Below are 21737 nucleotides of genomic sequence, written 5' to 3'. Positions count from 1 at the left end.
TAAGTAGCCTTGCCGAGCCATGAGGCCCATAGGTCAGGAGCCTATCTCCTGTTTCTGTAGCGTGAGGCAGCTTGATGTACAAGTACACCCCCTGGACATGACGCTAGTATGTCGCAGGGACTTACCCCCAATCCAACCCTTGATGCTGAGTGCCAAGCAGGGAGGCACTGGGTCCCATTTTTTAGAGTCTTTGGTATGACCCGACTGGGGATTGAACCCCAGCCTCCCAGTCCCAGGGCGGACACTCAACCACAAGGCCACTGATCTGGTATGTGACCTCATAATATGGATATAATAAAATAATTTCATTGAATTGTAGTGACTCGTGACTCGAGTGGACTCGGTTGGGGAAGAGTCCGGAGTCCCTTGGTCTGAGACCGAGTCAAGTCCAAGTCAAATTAAGGCTGAGACCGAGACGAGACCGGACTCGAGACAAGCTAATGACTCGAGTACTACAAGACAGCACTGTATAGTTCCACACACTACTATATAGTTCCAAACATTAAGGTACCATGTTTAAACCACTCACGATGCGACATGTTGAGACCTTTGTAGATCTATTTCTGCCATTGACGTGCAACACAGTCATACAACGTAGTATAAAATAGGGAATAAGGGGTTAAGGAAGACTCATATAGACTTGTCATCTTACAGAAGCCAACACTAGAACAGAGACAGACATGGGAGTGTGTGTGTGTGTGTGTGTGTGTGTGTGTGTGTGTGTGTGTGTGTGTGTGTGTGTGTGTGTGTGTGTGTGTGTTGTCCTGGAATCCTAATGACAGGATAGAATGGCCATGGCTTGCGTTGCCGTAGCGACAGGCGCCATGGATATGCGAGTGAGAGAGAGAGAAACGGGAGAGTGGAGGAGGTATAGAGTGAGAGGAGAGAGAGAGAGAAGCATTGTAAAGCTGCAAGTAACTATCGATTATTAGATCATTCTTATCTTATTCTATTGATTACTTTTTAGATTCATCGAATAATCAAAAAACGTTTTTTAAAGATTTATTTTTATATTGAAAAAAATCACACCTTTTTCAGTCAGCTCAGTTTGAACTGAGCAGTGCAACTATACATTTATTGTTATAGTTACTGTACTGTACTGTGCTCTATACTGTATTATAGTGTACTGTGCTCTGTACTGTACTTTGATTATATTTGGAAAGAATCTTTGAGAAATGACAGAGTTAGCGCGTGAAAGTCCCCGGAACATCCAGACCCCCAGGAACATGCCCAGGGGGGCGGCGCGGTTCCGGCGAGCCTTCCCACATCCGAAATGGTCGAGAAATGTTACCGTGTTGCAGCTTTCTGTGCTCGGACAGACACAGACACAGGGACACGCACACATACGTATGTACGTAGGGACACACATAGCTGCGTAATGGAGAAGAGGCACCGCTCAAAAATCGATGAACTGCTTAAGTGTTATTTTCTACTTTGTCGCATAAAGGTGCCGTGCAAAAATATTGAAAATCTACACGCTCACAATTGAGCTCAAACCATTAAGCTCAAACCATTAATCGTCTTAATGGATTAATTGTTGCACACCGAATGCAGACAGACTGAGGCCTGGGCTGAAACCTACCTTTATTACGTCACCATCGAAAGCCAGTTATATCCCGTCATTGATACATATCTTCATTACGTCACACTCAAAATCAGTATATATACCACGGCATACGCATAAAACAACCCAAATGACCACAATATACTACTTTTCTTTCTTACAACTTACATATACTATACATACGTTACCTGTTAGCTAACCAATATTGACAGCCAGTTATAACCCGACTTTAGTATTTAATTTCAATGTTTTACAGGGAGGCTGAGATTTGAAAGTTCGTAGCGGTCGACAGTACTTGCGCGCTCTGCTTGCAAGTAGGCACTCGACAGAGTGCAGTTCTAGTTTTTACTATAATTAGGTGAGAAATGCAGCTGGATGGAAACTACATGGATATCTATTCGATTGTTCATGTTTTTATATCACTGTTAACACCTTTAAAACTTATCATTGTTGCATCATTGTTGCATCAGCATTTTTTTTTACAATATATATTTTTTAATTATTCATTATTGAATTGACAAAATGTATTAATGTACGAATCTGACAAAAACTGCCTCACAAGGCATCATCATCAAGGTGAGCTTGTAGATTGCCCATTTCCGACTGAGAAATTTGGTATAGATAGCTAGCGGACCTGCTATAGAGCCCTGGTGGGGCCCGGTCAACTAGGGTTTAACCCAATTCTTCAAATGTCTTTCTGAAAGACCTATGTTGCTACAGTACATCAGTGATGCTCAAAAACTTTTTCCATGTCAAGGAATCCCAAAATTGATACACATTTGGCTGCCGACCCCCATCTCAAAATATTTGGTGGGACCCCCCAGAAGCAAAGATTTGAGTTAAAAATGTTCGCTTTAAAAGAATGTATATATTCAATGATCATCACAAATGTTCATACTTTTTCTAAAATAGATGCCAGATCTAAAAGCTGGCAGAGTGGCACACTGTGAGCTTGTAGATCTGCTATTTTTTAATAGTCAACACTAAACTCTAAAATGACATGGATGCTTTCCCGGTTTTAATGGGTGGAGTAGTTGTTAATTGAGAACATGCCAATGATAGCATGCAATACGTTATGTTAATGAAAACTACAAATGCATGACAAACAACAAATTTACACAAATGTATCTCAGATAAACAACCCAAACTTGTGAAGGCTGATTAGCCTACATTGTATGAACCATGCAGTGTATGCTGGTATATTTGAATACCATTTGCATTGCATATTAACAGCAACAAACCCCCCTTTTGTCCCACCACATTACGTTAGGAAGCAGCGATTACCAAGGCAACAAACTGGGAATTTCATCCAAAACGAAATGGCAATTTTTCCCGTTTGATAGATTTTGTTTTGATGAATGACTTGAGAAATTCTGTACAGAGATATCGATGAAGAGGTCTTAAGCCTAAATTGTTGCAAACGGCAGTGGCGTGCACAGACATTTAGAGGGGCAGGTGCTCAAGTGAAAAAAGGGCACCTTGTGCAGCACGTGGAACCGGCCGGTTGCCTTAATAGTGTGACATTTATAGATTATTTATAGAAATAACATATTAGAAGCTTTTTTTGTATCAAGAATCAATGTCACCATGGTCCACATACTGTAGTGTACACTGTACAAAAAATGTAAAAATAAAATACGTTTTTTTGTAAAAGCCCATACTACAATGAGCACAAATTTAATTTACCAGCATTCAGTTCTTGAAAAGTGTTGGTTTCTCCACCACTCATGTGACTCATATAGCCACAGTCAAATCCTCCCTGCCCTTGAGGGTCCCTTTTGGTCCATCTTACTTTCTCTGGTAATTTTACCGCGTGTACATGCTTGTCAGTCGCCAAAAGGCCTCCAATTAACTTGCCACTCCTCTTGCAGGAACAAGCGTTCTTTTTTGAGAATTGTCACCTAAAGTGACATGCCCAGAATCAAACCGCAATAGCTCCACCACTGTCAGGTCGAGAGGCACAGTCTTGTTGTCTAAGGATAGATAACTTGGGAGATTGTGTAGGTCAAATGGAAGTTGTGTTGTACGGTAGAACATAGGTGGAGGAACACAGGGTTTCAGATTCACAAAAAAGAGCCGAACATCTTGATGGCCCTCTTATGCTGCGTTCAGGCTACAATTCCTTTTCGATGGAAGCCAGCGACATGAAGATACAAAGATACATCTGACGTTTGTAGCTGCTACAAAACCTACAACAGCTACAAAGAAAGTTGATCTGGTTTCAACTTCAACTACAATTTAAAGATACAAAGCTACAAACATGCTATGCAGCTTTGTATCTGCCAGCGTGAACGCAGCATTACAGTAAGTTAGTTAAGAGCCAAGTATGTTTCTGATCTAATTATTGCCAATAAACAGCCTAGATTCTTTACTTAATCCATTGAGACCTGGAACGCATCCATGTCACGTTAGCGTTTAACCACATTAACCATTAACCCATTTTGGGGCGGGAACCCGTTTTGGTGTTTTAAACATTGTTATAATTTAGCTATTGAAAAATAGCAGATCTACAAGCTCATAGCGCGCCACCGAGTGGCGCGCTATGAACTTGTAGGTCTGCTATTTTTGAAAAATCGTTAAAATGTGCCTCAAATCTTTCCGAAAATTGTCATGATTTAGAAAACTTTTTTTTTTAAATTTCGACGTCAGGCCTGAATGGGTTAACACGGTTGACAGCCGGTCTCTTGAGACATGAGGCAGATAATGCAGATTCTACAAATGCCTTCTAAAATCAGTAGTTCACACACAAAAATAACAGATGTACAAGCTCGCAGTGCGGCACGAAGTGGGCCACTGTGAGCTTGTATATCTGCTATTGTTGAACAGCCAACGCAAAAATGTAAAATTACACAGATGCTTTCCCGGTTTTAATGCCTTAACATGAACGCTTTAAGTGGCATTATTCTGGGGAGAAAATAAGGCTGAAAGTATGAGCTTGTGGATTGGCTAATTGTCTGCAAACAGATTTGTTGTAGAGACTGAATAATGAGCCTTAATTATTGGGGGAACCCAGTCAAGTAATAGGCTTTATTAACTAAAAAGCAGCTGAACACATTGTTCCTATTTTAACTTCCCTACATTGGTTGCCTGTCTGCTTTAGCATTGATTTTGAGATTTTACTCATTAACTTTAAAGCACTTTATGGGCCTGGCGGCTGGCCCCTAATTACATTTGAGAGTTATTAACCCTTGATGGGCCTGTGCATAGCCTGGGGTCCTCTCGGGCAGTCCTGACTGTTCCCGGAGTGGAGGCCGATATGTACTGTAAAGCATTCCATAACCGTGTTCTTGTAAGTGCTCTATAAATAGAATTATTGAATACAGTTATTATTTATAGAGAGCGGCCTCTCTGATCGCCACCTACCTAGATGCTCTCTGCGCTATAGCCCACACGGTTCTTTTTATACACCTCTAAGTGAGTGAGCGAGCGAGCGAGAGAACATGCGTTTGTGCGTCCAAATGTTTCCATTCCATGTTTTCAAGTGGATGCACTAATTTAAACACAATGTTGTTCCATCTTATATTGCTAAAAGAGCATTTTGTGTGTTGAATCCACTTGAGCACCTGACAGACGTGCTTTTGAAACCATTTTAAATCCTATGCACTTCATTGACCATGGTCCCCTTGGGGGTTCCTAATAACTTAAGACAGTCCCAGAATAGGGGTTCCTGTGGTTAATTCTATCGCCATCTTTCCAGTCTTTTCTTCTCTCTGTGCAGTTAAAAGATATACATTGTGAATTAAACATGTCTATGACAGTACAGCTTTGTCAGCTGAATTCTAACTAGTGTACATTGTGGTTGCATGATGTGAATCTGTGATGCCGTGTGGGAAACAATCTAATATTGCTGCGTAGATATTAGTCTGGAACTTCGGTGTGGAAGATTCATTTCCAAGGGGCGGTTACAAACGGATTCCAACGTCACAGGAAAAAAATGGACCACTTTGAATGGTGGGCTCTGGTTGGTCACCCACAACTCTGGGGTGAGTGAAATGTAATTCAAACAGAGGTGTGCTAAACCAATCTGCCCAGGGCTATTTTGTTTTAGCTGTGGCAGATTTGTAAAATAGAAATGCAAACGTGTGTAGATGCATGCAGTAGGGTAGGCTATTGCACGCAGGCCCCTGCAGCCAGCCACAGAGCACACGGTGCAAATGTCAAGCCTGTTCAAAGTCAAACAGGCCGCTGAGAGACTGCAGCCCTTATCATCAACATATTTACACCTCTGTTTGGGTCGACAGGAGAACGCACGCACACACACACGCACACGCACACGCACACGCACACACACACACACGCACACGCACACGCACACACACACACACACACACACACAATAATGAGTACTTTTAGTTGTACTTACATTATAGCTTAATGCGAATACCTTTGTACTTTTGAGTCAATTTGTAATGGGGGTCCTTATTACAAATTGACTCAAAAGTACAAAGGTATTCGCATTTTTCACCTGTACCACCTAGTGTAAATAGCAGAAGCTCACATCAAAAAGCAAAGCAAAGCAAAGTTCATTGTTTACCCAGGGTGAATGGACTAAGCTCGAGATGCTTGTTTACAGCCAGACCCTGCTCATAGAACATTTCATGGTAGGGGTTCAATGCCTTGCTCAAGGGCACTTCAGCGGTGGTAATTTTAACGTGCCGGTCCGGGGATTCGAACTGGCGACCTTCCGATAACAAGACCGCTCCGGAAACCATTCGGCCACCGCTGCCCCATCATGACACATTGTAGTTTGTAGATCTATTTTTTGCAATTAAAAATTAGGAAAATATTTGAATAAAGTAAAGAGCAGTTCACACTTCACAGACCAATTAACTGAAGTTAAAGAGAGAGAGAGGGGTGGAAATTGAGCACTTTCTAACCACCTGCCCAGCATGTCACCAAGACACCACACATACTTCTATATCATGAATTTAAACTGTATATTCTTTTATTTTCTATATTGTTGCACTGTTGTTTTGTCAAGAGTGTTGAATGTTTAATGGACCACAATGTGGAAACCAACCTGTCAATTTGGTGTCAATAAACAACATTTGGTGTCAATAAAGTATTCAATCAATCAATTCACAATCACCCAAAGAGAGTTTGAAATCATGACGAATAACAACAAGAAAAAACTCCCATATCTGCTGGGTGAAGTACGACAAAGTGCAAACACAGCAGCAAGATTAGTGAGCCGTTGTGACAGGGGAAGGGTGTCCAAAGGAATACAACCACCCACCTCAAAGACTAATTGTATGTGCACTCCTTCACTATCTGCAGTGCACCATAAAGTTAAACTACTATTTGTCTCAAATGTCTTATATCAAGGGACAGCTGAGCAAAATCTTGCAAATATTGCTACTATTTGTTGTAAAAGCTTTATACCAAGTTATCCTCACTTGCAAGTGGCAACGTGACACACACAGCCCTTTATTCCTGTTACATACATATTGTTTCCTTAGTTTTGATTTTCACACTTGCTTCGGCAATGTAAACGTATGTTTTCTCTTGCCAATAAAGCCCTATTGAATTAAATACTGAATTGAGAGAGAGAGGAGGGAGAGGGGGTGGTGGTAGCGTTCAGGAAGTGTGTAAGGGAGGAGAGATGGAGAATAGCTACAGCTTGGTAAATAATTACACAATGGACTTTCACACCTGTAGTCCTGGCACACTATAAAAAGTCAGAGAGTGCCCTTTCATTTAGCCTTCCTGTTCCTGTGCCAGACAAAGCTCGTACCCATTACAAGTTTGGGTATTTTTACTCTGCAATATACATGCTGTGACATTTGACCACCAATGACAACCATGGAGCGGTCAAGCCAGTGCTGAAAGAAACATCCTTCCTCTGCAGACACAAACAAGAGACACAAAATTGTGTCCACTTTGCTACAATTCAAACAAGTACAGTAGTTAAGCCGAGGACAAATTGACAATGCAGTCTCAAGCAGCGGTGGAAAGTAACTAAGAACGTTTACTCATGTGCTTAAGTACAATTTTGAGGTACTTTTTACCTTACTTGCTTCTTGTTAAGTAAAAACATCCAAGTATACAATACTTCCACCACTGTCCACAAACTACTTCAAATACCCCATTAAAACTGGGAAATTCATTTTAGATTTTAGCATTGGCTATTCAAAGAATAGCAGATGTACAAGCTCGCAGCGTGGCAATTTTACAATTAGCCTCAGGTCTTAAAGGGACAAAGTAGGCTGTTACGTGTTGGTCCCAACATGTACCTAGTGAGACAAAACAACGTCCTGCTCCCCGGTGGAACGGTGACAGTCATCAGGCGCTCTGCCAATGATGACATCACCATAAATTACCATAACTTCCTGGTCTAGTAGAGGAACACGTGATACAAAGGTCAAAGATATGTTGAACTGCTGACGCCTTGATGGCCTAAGATAACTGAGACAATTATGTGACCGCCACCACCACTTGTTGCTAGATTTTGCAAGAGAAATAAGAAACCAGGGCTATGAAAACAAGTACAAAAGAAGCGACTATATAAGGCCACATGAGCACCTATATACCTCGACAATTTGAAAATAGCCAATCTAGGTCACAACACGTCACAAATTCACAATGTGACATGTTTCAGATGGGGGTCCGTGGACAAATACATATACATTTGGAGGGGTCTTCCTTGACATGAAAATGGTTGAGAACCACTGGGTTAAACAACATTAGGAAACAAGCCCAAATAAGAAACTACACTTTAGAAACAAGCCCAATAAACCACAACCACCAATATTTACAAGCAAAAACAAGCTCAATGTCGCTTATAATAAGCGGATATGGCAACCCTGGTGACCACTCCATTCTCCATGTTTGTTACAACCATCGGCCGGATTGATTACTGCAATGTTACATTGTTGACAGTGGGAAGACATTATGAACAACTAGAAGGCTATACTGATTACTGCATATGACAAAAAATGTTTAACCTCAAAAACACAACATCTTGACCAAAAACCTAAAAATATGTCACAGGGATGAGACTCTCTGGAAGAGAAAAGTGTGTTTGTGTGTACTGTGTATGTGTGTCTGTGTGTGTTTGCATGTCTGTCTGTCACCACAGGCCTTTCACAAATCTTTCATACACACATGCATATCAAAACTCTGTTTAATGAGACACCAATGACTCGCAACACACTTGCAACCACTTGCAATAGAATCGCCAAACCTAATCCCTGCATTCATGACGATACAGCTAGTTCTCTACTGCAAACATAAATGAATCATTCATTATTATGACTAATTACAGAACAATTGATGATAATATATGGGTTTGGCCAATATATCGCCCGCCATTCAACTTTTTGGACAGTATTGGAAATTGTGCAGCCAGTGTGTCCCCATTTCTTTACTTACATTATGTGCCGTGATATTAAAGGACAACTTTGTTTTTTTTTCCCAACCAAGGTACATGTTTTAGGTAGTTATTAGAGAAAATAAAAGATGAGTGTTGTTATTATTATTTTCATTTGCTGCTTTCTTTCGTTTTAATGATTTCAGCTATTTTTGACAGGGGGGCATTCAAACACGTGGCAAATTTGTATTTTTTTTTTTTACATTTCTTACTATGTGTTGTAGGCTCAATATGTCAGTTTGTTACCTCCCCCTTCACATTCAATAGATCCTGTGATCTTTTGTGACCAGATGGGGTCTAGTAGGACTATAGTAAATAATAGACATTGCAACACAGTCTCTCACTCACACACACAGTCACACACACACACACACACACACACACACACACACACACACACACACACACACACACACACACACACACACACACACACACACACACACACACACACACACACACACACACACACACACACACACACACACACACACACACACACACACACCTCTCTGCGGATGCTGTGTGCTCACAAACACACAAGTGCATCTCTTCTCTTTTCATAACAACCAGTCACAGAAGACGAGGAGAGAGACTTCAAAAACAAACCACTCCACCTCCTCCCATCACGTCTCACTGCCAGCTGCCCCCCCCCCCCCCCCCCCACGCTCAACAAAGAGCAGTGTCATCATCATCATGTCCTGTACCAAGAGTAGAAAACACACCTGACCTCAATGTACCAAACCCAAGGGGGCCGCAATCAAAGCAACAAATGGAATCTTTGGTGGAGCCCGGCATCTATAGATTTCTCTGCAAGCCATCCCTAGATTTTATGTAAATGCGAGACGATGCAGTGCACGACGAAGCTGCACTTGACCTATATAGCACCCCTTCCATTGCCTCTCCAATACAGAGAAGAGGATCAAAGGAGGACTCTTGGAAGCAGAAGGACGGGCCTTATTAACCGACACAATACAGGAATACAGCAGAGCATGGTGAAAAGGATGGGGGAGAAAAGAGCCATCCTTAAGGGAGGATAAAGAAAAATCTGTGACAAAAACAAAATACACATAGACTGTTAATTTAACTCTGAAAGTGAAAAAAGGAATTGTAAGAGTTAAATTAACTATGTATTAATTAAGGATTTTGTAGAGAAAGTTACAAGGATATAGGTTAACCAGACAGTAGACACAATCCCTGGTAATATTTTAACTCAGTGTACAATTGGAAACAAATGGATCTGTATTTCCATCCATAGAAGAGGAAGCAGGCAACAAATCCACAGGGACTCTGTGACACATTTGTTCCATATGAACGTGTTGTCGTGTTTGTCATGAGGGCTGTCACGGTCATGAAATTATAATGAAATTGCGATTAAAGATTTAATTGTGCTTTTGGCACTGAACATCGGAACATTATAAAAATTACATTTCTGTTTTCCTTCCACACTTTGGAAACAGAACAATATTCACACAATCTCACAAGATCCATCTCAAAGCGGAGATCTACAGCTTTCCCAGAGAGCATAATATAATAACACAGCTTTTTGTGACAGTCCGACATAAACAGTTTGTGAAACGTATTTTGTACCAAGCACGAAAAAGCAATACAAATAAAGTATGATGTGATGATCCGCTTTGTTCCAACTTGTGCTTTCTTCATGTGAACGAGAAACCACGCATCCGGAATGTTCTTATTCAGCCTTGTCCCCCATAAAAAACAGAGTTTCGGGGTGGAAAAACTGTGCTCACAAACCACCCAAAACCAAAGAGCTGAGTGCAAGCCATTCTGAGCTCTGTAGCTCTCATACAAGCAGTGGCTCTGAAGAAAATTCCACACAAATTATACAGGCCAGGCTAACCCTTGATGCCTTTGTAATTGCGTAGCACACAGCCCTGCCCAGTGAACTCAGCCTAGATGATGATCCCGAAGAGAGAGACAGAGAGAGAGTCGAACACAGACAAAAGGAGAGGGTATTTGTTTGAGCCCTCAAACACAACTGCACAGATAATGAAATACAAAGGGTAACAACCACTGAAGGATTAGTCTGTGTCTCCTAACCACACACACGGGAGCTCTTGGCACGCACGCACGCACGCACGCACGCACGCACGCACGCACGCACGCACACACACACACACACACACACACACACACACACACACACACACACACACACACACACACACACACACACACACACACACACACACACACACACACACACACACACACACACACACACACACACACACACACACACACACACACACACACACACACACACACACACACACACACACACACACACACACACACACACACACACACACAGTAACCAGTTAGAAATAGACAATAGAGAGGACCAACACCAAACTTAATGTTCAAACTTGTTTTGGTGGTGGCCGTTTGTCTGCATTAACAACAACTTTAACACCAGAAAAAGTGGTAATGACCTAGTTGCCTCAATGTTAAAGTATGATGGCAGGTCAGTTGGTCTAAAATGTTCAAGTGTAAACAGAGTGCTGGTCACAGGCACAGCTTATCATGGATTATATGCTTGGTATTTGGCTGGTTAGCAATAGCTTTTAAATGAAATGGTTAAGGTTAGGTATAGTTTTACTGAGGTTAGGTTTAGGCATAGTTGCAAAAACGAGAACTGTCAATCACAGCGACTACTGGCCAATCACAGTAGGGTTTCCTGGAGCTGCGGTGGGATTCCAAATCACACGCCACTGTACACACGTGTTGCATTGAGGCACATTGTGATCTTGTAGATTGGCTATCTTCAGTGTGGGACACCCTTGTACGACTAAGTATCATGTCTTATTGGCCTGGTAGTAAGAGACAGTAATGTTGTGCTTGCCTTGTAGAGCTAAGGATTATGACAGCCGCGGCCAGAGAAACAATTCAGGGTCTTGGAATAAATGCTCAAAGACTCTGGCCTGCCGCCTACATTTTAGGGTTGCCAACAGACTCAACATAATCAGTGTCAGAAAAAGGTGTGGTACAGTACACACAGATAAATGGATATAGCAGTAACACTATTGTAGGTTTACACTGCCAACAATTATATTCACCTCCGTGCTAAAATGTATGCTAAATGTACATACACAACGTGCTAATAATAATACATTCACACATGTAATCTAATTCTAAAAGGTAGCACGCATATTATTAAATTGGATTATTATTATATATTATTATTATTATTATTATTGGATAATTAAATGCATTTATAAAATTGAATTACAAGTAATTAGAGCCATAGTGAAATGGGTATCTTAAAGGCCGGGGCATGGCTGGACAGGAGAACAGGACAGGACTGACTGAACGAACTTGGTGTGGCAATGAACAACAGAGACCAGTGGAAGCTGCTTGTGCCTCGGATCTCGCTGGCATGCACTCGAAGGATGATGATGATGATGATGAAGGGGCATGAAATCCCATGCCAGTGGTGGGCAACTGGCGGCCCCGGGGGCCACATGCGGCCCCCACCTTCATTTAATGCGGCCCTCAGGTTAATGTCAGAATACTGATATAATATTGGTTTCAGCTGTTTACAATTCCACAACATGCGAACATGACACCGCTTTAATTACTTCAGTCTAAATTAGTAGCTCAATGCTTCAACACTCGTATAATTAAAGGTATTTGAAATTACATAAAAATGTTAATTTTCAGGATTCCAATTCAAAAATAGCAAAAAATAATGCAAGATTTCAATTCGAATATAGCAAAAATAGCCGATCTACAAGCTCAAAACGCGTCGCAGCGCGACGCGTTTTGAGCTTGTAGATCGGCTATTTTTGCTACGACTAATATATGGCCCTCTGGAGTGAGTGTGGAAATATAGTGGCCCTCTCCATCGTCAAAGTTGCCCACCCCTGTCCCATGCTGATATTGTACTTTGTTTTCCAGTTTAGGTTCAGTTAAAAACTAAGACTGTACATAGCAGGCTTATAAGCAAGGCATTTGCAGCTAATGAAATGAATAATGGGTGTGTTTGATTTAGGTGTGCCCTAGACTAGAGCCATGGATGTGCCCCTGGTCAATACTTGCACATTCACATGCCTAAATGTTACACACCCATTATTAATGTTATTAGCTGCAGCTGTGTTGCTTACGTCACGGTTTCATCCCCGTTTAGTAATGACATGAAATGGAAAGGAGCTAATGACAGTAGACGAACAAAAGCAAGCCTGTGCTGAAATTGATCCTGGCATGTGGGTTGACTTGAGCAATAATCTAAACATTGACTCTGCACGATCCCTTGAAAGGTGAATCATGATGGATGGAGTGACTTTTGAATGCATTATACATTATATAAACAGGAACCGTTGCACCATTTAACTCATTGGTTTATCTCTTTAATTTTAACTGCAGCCTAACCCAAACAGTCTATATACTTTTGACAAGCGGAATACCCAAACTTTGACCAAAGACAAGTACTTTGGGGTAGAGTTTCTTGTTCACCTCTTACTGTTAGCACAGGTGTGTTAATGTGTTATGAGTTTTTTGTTCACTCTGAGCATGTATAAATGTAACCAAAGGGACCCATTTGGTTACATATGTACACTCTCAGAGTTAAATTAACACCCAGGATTTTAATGTGTAGAGACAGCTAGAGCTCTACCCCCCAGAGCCAAATCCTGGGAATTGAATCAAGGCTTGATGAGATTGTTTGGGTCGATGGGGCTTGAAGGAGGGCTGCTTAACCCAATAAAGTGCCCCCGCAACTAATAACACGCGTTTGTGGGGCAGCAAGTTACACACAAACGACCAAGCTCCATGTGGTTCTTAAGGCTGTGTAAACACACACACACTGTAATCCACTTGTGCAGCATGGCATAAGAACAAGTCAGGTTTAAAGTAGTACCTCCACTCAAGGGCTGCAACTATAATTATTTTCTTGGCAATTATTCTATCGATTACTCTTCTAATTAATCAAATAACCTTTAAGCATGTGCCATTTTTGAAAAGAGATTTGATTAAAATCGATAATTATATAAAGGTATACAATTGAGTAGTTTGATTAACTGTTGTGCACCCACCAATGAGACTATTCACAAAGTGTACTGGGTTGAGGGCTGGGGGTGTGGGTGGAAGATGGGGAGCAAGCTAACTGTACCTGTACGTATGTGTATTGTATATTTGTAATTTATGTAATGTTACCTATGTGTGTGTTTGTATACAAATTGTGTATCTGTATTGTATGTTTTACTTATGTGTATAGGGCCCCCTCTAAAATGAGATGCTGCATCTCAAGGGGTTATACTCTCAATAAAGTCTGAAGTACGGCAGCTACAAAGTAAGATGGTGAAACAGCTAATATTGGCCCTTTTAACTTGCAGCATAATGAATCCATAGACATGAAGTCTCATGTGTCGGAGGACTTAATGTTTCAGGACACAGGAACCTTATCTTAATGTCTGTGTGCTGTGCTTTTCGACCTTTGCACTTCTTTACTAAAGCTGCCCTGTTTGCTATGTTGATGATCCTAGGAATTACAGCCCATTCTGCCACTGCACAGTGTATAATATCATAAGCATCATTAACATTCCTGAAACATAAATGTTAAATGTCACAGGCAGCTCAGCAAAGTGAAAGGTCACGTCTCACCTTCTTGCCCGTGGAGCCCGTCTTGGCGAGGCAGGACTTCGTCAAGGAAAGGTACCCACCGATGACCTCGATGTCCTCCACGGCAGGGTAGCGCTTCTTCAGCAGAGAGCCTAGCTGGGCGTATGGGGCCTGGGGAGGCGTTGAGCCAGGCTGGCCATCCTGCTGGGAGTCAGGGCGTTTAGGCACCACAGTGAAGGTCGTCCCCCCTCCTTCCCTCCTCCTCTGCACGACAGGACTGGGGGCCAGAGCAGGCTTAGTCTGGGGGGTCTCAAAGTCAATGTCATCGATGTTGGTGATTGGCAGCCGGTCCACGGGAACAAGAGGCTCCACGGAAGCTGGGGATGGAGGATCGGAGGAGACAGGAGACGAGGGTGGTGACACCGAAGGGACAGGGGATGAGACAGGCGATGGAGCACGGACCGGAGCTAGAATAGGGAGGACGGGACATAAGTGTGTAGGTGAAGGAGGGGGGGAGATGGAGGTGGTTACAGATGCAGGCTTAAATGCCCTCTTCACCTCCTCCTTTTGCTCCAAGCCCTTCGCCTTGTCCACTGGAGCAGAGGAGGGAGATAAGCGTGTAGGTGAAGAAGGAGGGGAGAGGGAGAAGGATGCGGATTTAGGCTTAAACCCTTTTTTCAACTGCTCCTTTTGCTCGAAGACCTTCTTCACCTTGTCCACTTCCTTTGCCTTAGTGGGAGACGGCAGGGTGAACGTAAAGGAAGAAGAGGGGGATAAGTGTTTCGGCGAAGGAGGAGGGGAGATCTGAGTGCTTACGGACGCAGGCTTAAATGCCCTCTTCACCTCCTCCTTTTCCGCCGAGACCTTCACCATGTCCACCTCCTTCCTCTTTGAGGACATCGGGACGGACGTGAGGGTGATGTGGGGGGTTGGCACTCCTACTGTGGGCACCTCTGCCGCTTTCTGAGAAGAAGGGGGAGACTTCACGGGCGTGGAGGGGGCTGTGCTGCCTGGCGAGGACGGGGCAGTGCTGCGACGTTTGGGAATGACGGTGAAGGAGTTCCTGGACTGTAGTCTCAGGTTAGCCAGGGCACGGGCTTGGGCGTCCCCCTCGGGGATCGAGGTGAGGTCTGGTTTGGGCGAGGGACGGATCTCGAACTCAGATGAGGTCTGTGGCGTTCGGGAAAAGATTGGCCTGGCGGGTGACTCGGCACAGACACGGCGGGTCTCTGGAGAGCATGGCACCTTGGGTTTGGGGGATGCAGACACTGGCTGAGGCGGTCCTGCAGCGTGGTGGGGCTTGTCTGTCTCGGGGACAGTTTGCTTTGTTTTGGAAGACTGGGGGCTCTGGAAGACTGGTGACAACGGGGCACAGGGGACAGTAGTACCCAGGTTGCGAACTGGTGAGCCTGGCTGAGGGTGCAGCATGTATTTTGGCACCAGATCTGGATGTGGTGGCAAGGTTCGGAGTCTTGGCCTGCTGCTGATGTCCAGCTCCAGCAGATTCTCTGTGCTGCGAGATTTCTTCTGCAGTTTCCCATAATTACTGTCGAACTTCTGCAGCATTCGACTCACGCGGCCTTGACCCTCACCCGTTTCATACAAGGAGCCATCGTGACCAAGAGTGCTCAGGTTCTCCTCGCTCTTACTCAACGTGGTGTCATAAATGACCACCTCCTTCGCCCTTATTTCAGTGACCGCAGTCCCTCTCCGATCCAAGAGGTCGCTGAGAGAGCTATAACTACTGACACCATTTTGGTGTCCGGTTATTATTCCACCGGGTTCCGGAAAGTAATCCGGATCCGATTCTATGATAATGATGTTCTCTGCGCGGATAGTCCGGATACCCGGGACGCTGCCGTACAGTTCCAGTATGTGCTGAACGGGGCGAGTGGTGTTGTCTCTGTCCTGTCGCCTCTTCCTCTCCTTCTCCAGTTTAATAAAGGGGTTATCCTCCAAGGGGCCCAAGCTGTCGTGCAAAACCAGGCTCTCATGATGTCCCTCGCCGACGTCGGCATCGTCTTTGTTTGTTTTCACCGGGGACAGATCGGGGGAGGAGGCGACGTTGTTGCCACCACGTTTGCTCGCGAAGTGCTGGTTGGCCGTGGTGACGGTGTAGTTCCGACCGGACCCGGCGGTCGCATTGTCCTTTGTCGGCCCACCACTGCTGCCGTTCCCCGTCACCTCGCCATTACTAACCCGCTGTGCGGCGGAGCCTCCTCCTGCACCGCCCGGAGGACAAGCCTCCGCCGCGGCGGCACCTGCTCCTCCAGGAGACCCGCCGCCGACACCCTTCGCTTTCCTCCGCTCCAGGATCTCTCGTTTCCAGGCCGGCATCCTCGGGCTCTCCTGCCCGGCCTCCTGGCGGAGAACGCGGATTTCTCCACGGCCAGACATCGTCGGTCGGGGGAGAGAGAGAGAATGTCTCCCCGGCGGGGATAGTGCCTTGTGGAGGACTGTAATTCCTGGGACAGCAGCTATGTCCGCCTGTAAACTGCGTTACCTGCAGCGCCGATGAATACACACGCACATCCTCCCTCTCTCGCGCTCTGCCTCTCTCGCTCGCGCTCGCGCTCGCTCTCTCTCTCTCTCTCTCTCTCACTCACACACACACACACACACACACACACACACGCACACACACACAGCCCCGCCCTCAACACTACAAGCACCTGTAGACCTTTTTATTTTTTAATGTAGAAATTTAAAAAAGGTGCTGAATATTACAGAAACAACAGGAAGTTCTTGTTTCAGACTTCATACAACAAAATGTAGGCTTATCTTACCATATTTCATTCATCCAATCTCCCTCCAGGCAAGCACTCAATAAACTACAAAACACTCATTCACCGCGTTTTAAACCTTTTAACATGATATGATATTGTGTAAGTTGACTCATTTAAAGCTGTGTAGTAGTGCCATTGTAACACTGTGTTTGTGTGTGACTGACTGACTTTGTTCAGACTCCACTAAAAGGCACGTTTTATGTAATGTATTAAATGTCTTTTGCTTTTATAGTCTATCTATGTGTATTGTACTTACAGTGTTTTGACATTTGAAAGAAAGAAAGAAAGAAAGAAAGAAAGAAAGAAAGAACCTCCCTTTTCACTGAAAGACGCCGCCCACTAGAAACGAAACCCCACCCATTTCTATTGTTGACAAGGCGAAACGGAGCTTGCTCAACCCACTTGCCGTTCGGCGCGCGACACCGTCGTGCCCTTTTGGTGGATCCAGAGTTATGATTATTCCCCACCCGCCATGCCTGTTGTGATTTGTATTTATTTACACTTCCACATTGTAGCAGCCCGTTGTGAATATTAGCTCAGTGTGCCGTTGTGACTTCATTAAGATTTGGGCTACTCTGGTCCATAGCCTTCTTAATCGTAATTCCTCCATAGAATACCAGACGCCTCCATAAAGCTATGACCAGAGCTAGATTTGGGCTCTTTCTAATAGGCTATAGTAAAAGCGAATTCGTGCGGGATAATAAACTCAGTTTGGTGTATAATACATTAAGAACAACATGAATCTGCGTTAAGGGGCTATTCTTTTCTTGGCAACAACGCAACGCATAGGAGATCATTGTACTCATCAAATATTTATGACCACGCTGTCAAAGAGCTTCGAGCCCCGAAGTGCACCACTCACTATACAAAAGAAACATAATTAACAGTCACAAATTATAGCCCATTGTTTCAGTTAAACTATAAACCCTAGAGTCAACTCAAAAGTGTGGCGCAAACTAAACCCAGAGAGCTTAAATAATGTCCAACACCATTAAAATGCCAACATGCAGTTGTTTCATGCTTTCCCTTCTGTCCGTGCATTGGCGTAATCCATGTAAACTAAAGTACAATTCATTCATATATTGTGTTTGTTATTTGTTATATCGGTCATCAGCCTGATTTATACCATTTCCCTCACGACGCCCATAAACAATGTAAATAGTGCCACCTTGTGGTAAAAGTTCCTCCTCACCACTTCAGCCCTCTATTCTTAGTAAAGTGACATGAGTTGCTGTAGGCCTACTTAGTTAGTGTACAGCAGATCTACAAGCTCTCATTGAGCATGTACATCTGCTATTTCCCCCCTAAATCGGGATGCTTTAATATTAGATATGATTAAATGTTAGTCCAGAATTACTTTGACTTTATTAATAACATACATTCCATAATTACATTGTCCAGACATAAATCATAACTATACACTGTTAAATATTGGTTTATTTACATATTTATACAAATGGCAGCAAGGATACTAAACAGCATAACTTAAATAACGTTTGGTGCACGTGAATCAACAAATATTTTACATTGAATTTCACGACAACAATTACATTCAAATGAGGCATTGAATACATGCAGGAGTGGTAGCCTGGTAGGATCATAATGTAGATCAAATATATACACAACAGTTCAAGTACTGTGTGTCCCAGTGGACCTTGAACCAAATGCAGCGCAAACTCCCAAAGGCAACATACTGTGGGGGTGACATTGCAGACGAGCAAAAACTCAATTCTCTCTTACTTTTTCTTAAAAAAAGAAAAAGTGGCCCTTTGCCAAGCAGTTGTCTCTGAATTTAGGAATCAAATCAGATGAGACACATAAGACACAATCCAAGTGTCAACTAGTGTGAACCAATATTTGGCATCCGCAGCTAAATTATATGATGTCTATGTAATTCCCCCCATATCTCTCACACAGTAAAATCCAGTGTTCATTTAACTCAAAAGTGTAGAAATGGAACCACAATTGGATGATCCCATTGTTGTTACTCCCCTGAACTTAGCATCCGACAGTTTGGCGATTGGTTCCTCCAACTGCTCCTTCAACTTCACCCTGTCAAATAACTATTCACCCTCATCTTATCGATGCAAGCATTACAAGGATAGCGGTTAGGGATGCATATAAAAATTCGAGACAATATCTGATAACAGATGAATTAAAACGCATTTAGAGCCGAGGCCGATTTGACACTCTTTCTAAATCCTAACCTACGTTTTCAGAAAATCATGTTTTTATTCAAATTAAACTCATTTCCTGTTGCAATATGTATAGCAAGTAGCAACATCTAAAATTACAAATTGGTTTTGAACGTATTGGGTTTCCCGGTCTTAATGGGTCAAATTGATCGATACTGATGTAGCAAACAGCACAAGTTTCACCATACACCTGTAATAACTGTGATTCTAGGTGCAGATGCAGACCACCCACCAGCTGCTTCCCACGTCCTCTCACCAGTAGACAGATCTCCGGTGGAGCGTCATCCCCATTTGGTTCCATTTGTACATTTTTGTAAAACCAATTAAGATAACAAAATTGGTGCATTGTGATTTGTGACACACTGAGCTTGTATATCTTCCGTTTCTGTATCTTTTAAACAAAAGGACATTTTGACAGAGGTTTGGGTGCCATTCTAACTAGTCCAATGGCAGTTGATCAGATATCATAATCCAAAAATAGCACCTCATCGACTTCCACTGTATGATCATGAAACAGCGCTCAAAGCTGATTCAGACAATATATATATATAACATAACAAATACCAGTACTGGGTTATGTTATACTAGAGCGGTGCCCGTTGTGACTTGAAAGCTGTTTCATCATACAGTGGAAGTCAAAGAGACGCCATTTATTTTTGGATTATTAGGGAATTCTACATCTCACCAATTGGACTAGTTGACAAAGACACACAACCCGTACCAAACTTGTGTCCTTGTGCTTTAAATGAACAATCAGGATTTTACAGTGCAAGAGCAGGGCATGCAAGGGAGAAACAGACAGAGCATCGTCATCCGTGGCTCAGTTGACGCGACAGGCTCGTATCATCAGAAGCTGCAGGAGGATGAAGAGCGGTGACACGATGAGGCCGAACCACAGGTGCGCGGCCTGCTCGCGCTCCGCCAGCTTCTGGCACAGCAGCACCTCGCACACCAGCTTCAGTCCGAGCACCGTCAGCACCCAGAGCAGCCGCAGCACCGCCAGGCGCTTGTCATTCTCCTGGTACAGCCGGATAGACACGATGGCCGTGAAGTACGTGCTGAGGCCGTCGGCCGCGAACAACGGCACAAACACCTGCCACCAGCTCAGCGCTGGCGTGAACATGTCCACCCGCAGCGCCACCAGAACACTGAAGACCAGCAGGGCCGTCAGGTGGAGGAAGAGCTCAAAGGTGGCGAAGCCCAGCCATTGGACCAGCTCCCTGAGAGAAAAGAGCATGATGGGAATAGGGAGGGTGCACTGGAGGCGGCCGGTGTGTGTGTGTGTGTGTGGGGTCCTGGGGTCCCTCAACTAACTAAGGCCTAGTCACACGCTGGCCAAGTTAGGGGCTGCAGTCACTCAAACAAAATCGGGAGAGAGTGTGGGAGGGAGGGGAACGGACAGAGGCGGTGATGAGCTGTGATGTTGTTGCCTCAGTGGAAATACGGTCACATCCTTGAATCTGCTATCCCAAAGGTGTGTGTTCTGCAGAAGAGGCAACGGCGACCAGGAGGGGAGAGCGGAACCGGAACTTCAAGTCTGTGATGATGACAAGTCAGAACTTGAAGACGGTCTGAGTCACAGCAGGCAACCTTCAGCCTGCATGAGAACATATCAAACAGCATTCAAATAAAATACAACAGGACAAAACAACATGGCACACAGCATGCTACCAGAAGAACCCTGGACCCTTCTGGCCCATGGGTCTGTAACCCGGAAGTGTACAAAATAAATGGAACCAAATAGCATTGCATTTCGGGATGTCTGGGTTGAAATTAATGCTCAGGATTTTACAATGTGTACACGACTCATCATACGATGTGATGCTCAGTGCTCACATATAATATACAAATAACACATTATTATTAAAGTACAGCACCTAGCTTAGTATTTTAGCAGCATATCCTTTTACCGTGTCAAATGTTGGACGTTATTTGTTCCATCTAGCTGGAGCTGTAAATGAGAGCAGCTACTGTCTCTGAAAAGCTAGCACTGGCAGCTATTAGCTGGCTTGGCTTGCTATTATTTTCCTCGTAGTCTTCTTCTTTTAGTCTTTTGCTATTGGGTGCATACTACCGCCACCTACTGTACCGTAATATGATACGTCACATCCAGAGCCATAGAGTAGTAGACTACTGTTATAAAGATTTGCTAATAAAAAACATTAAAAAGGCTTTAGATACGTCACATCAATGCAAATGCACACGGGCAGTAAGGGCGGGTCTTCACTCAGCAGAACCAATAG

At 43.7% G+C, this 21737-nt stretch overlaps 2 protein-coding genes across 6 annotated transcripts in view; both read right to left on the bottom strand.

The window, feature by feature from the left end:
• The window catches only part of tprn (taperin), a 33959-nt gene extending 16657 nt beyond the window's left edge, over nt 1-17302 (bottom strand). Inside the window, exon 1 of the mRNA XM_079525134.1 lies at nt 14556-17302. Coding sequence (XP_079381260.1) covers nt 14556-16910 — 2355 coding nt within the window. The 5' untranslated portion in view covers nt 16911-17302. The remainder of the gene's footprint in view (nt 1-14555) is intronic.
• Nucleotides 17303-18718: 1416 nt separating this feature from the next.
• The window catches only part of tmem203 (transmembrane protein 203), a 37968-nt gene continuing 34949 nt past the window's right edge, over nt 18719-21737 (bottom strand). The window contains exons 1-2 of one of the 5 annotated variants that reach the window (XM_079524888.1): nt 21372-21714; nt 18719-21091 (exon numbers count right to left, since the gene is read on the bottom strand). In XM_079524888.1, the coding sequence (XP_079381014.1) occupies nt 20315-20731 (417 nt within the window). In that variant the 5' untranslated portion in view covers nt 20732-21091; nt 21372-21714 and the 3' untranslated portion in view covers nt 18719-20314. Of the gene's footprint in view, nt 21092-21371; nt 21715-21737 lie in introns of those variants that run through there. The other 4 variants (XM_079524886.1, XM_079524890.1, XM_079524887.1 and 1 more) reach the window with 4 other exon arrangements.

The sequence above is a fragment of the Electrona antarctica genome, assembly GCF_951216825.1.
Source record: "Electrona antarctica genome assembly, chromosome: 16".
NCBI classification, from domain to species: domain Eukaryota; kingdom Metazoa; phylum Chordata; class Actinopteri; order Myctophiformes; family Myctophidae; genus Electrona; species Electrona antarctica.
The sequence above is the reverse complement of the archived record's forward strand: the minus strand, read 5'-3'. Positions and strand labels throughout refer to the sequence as shown.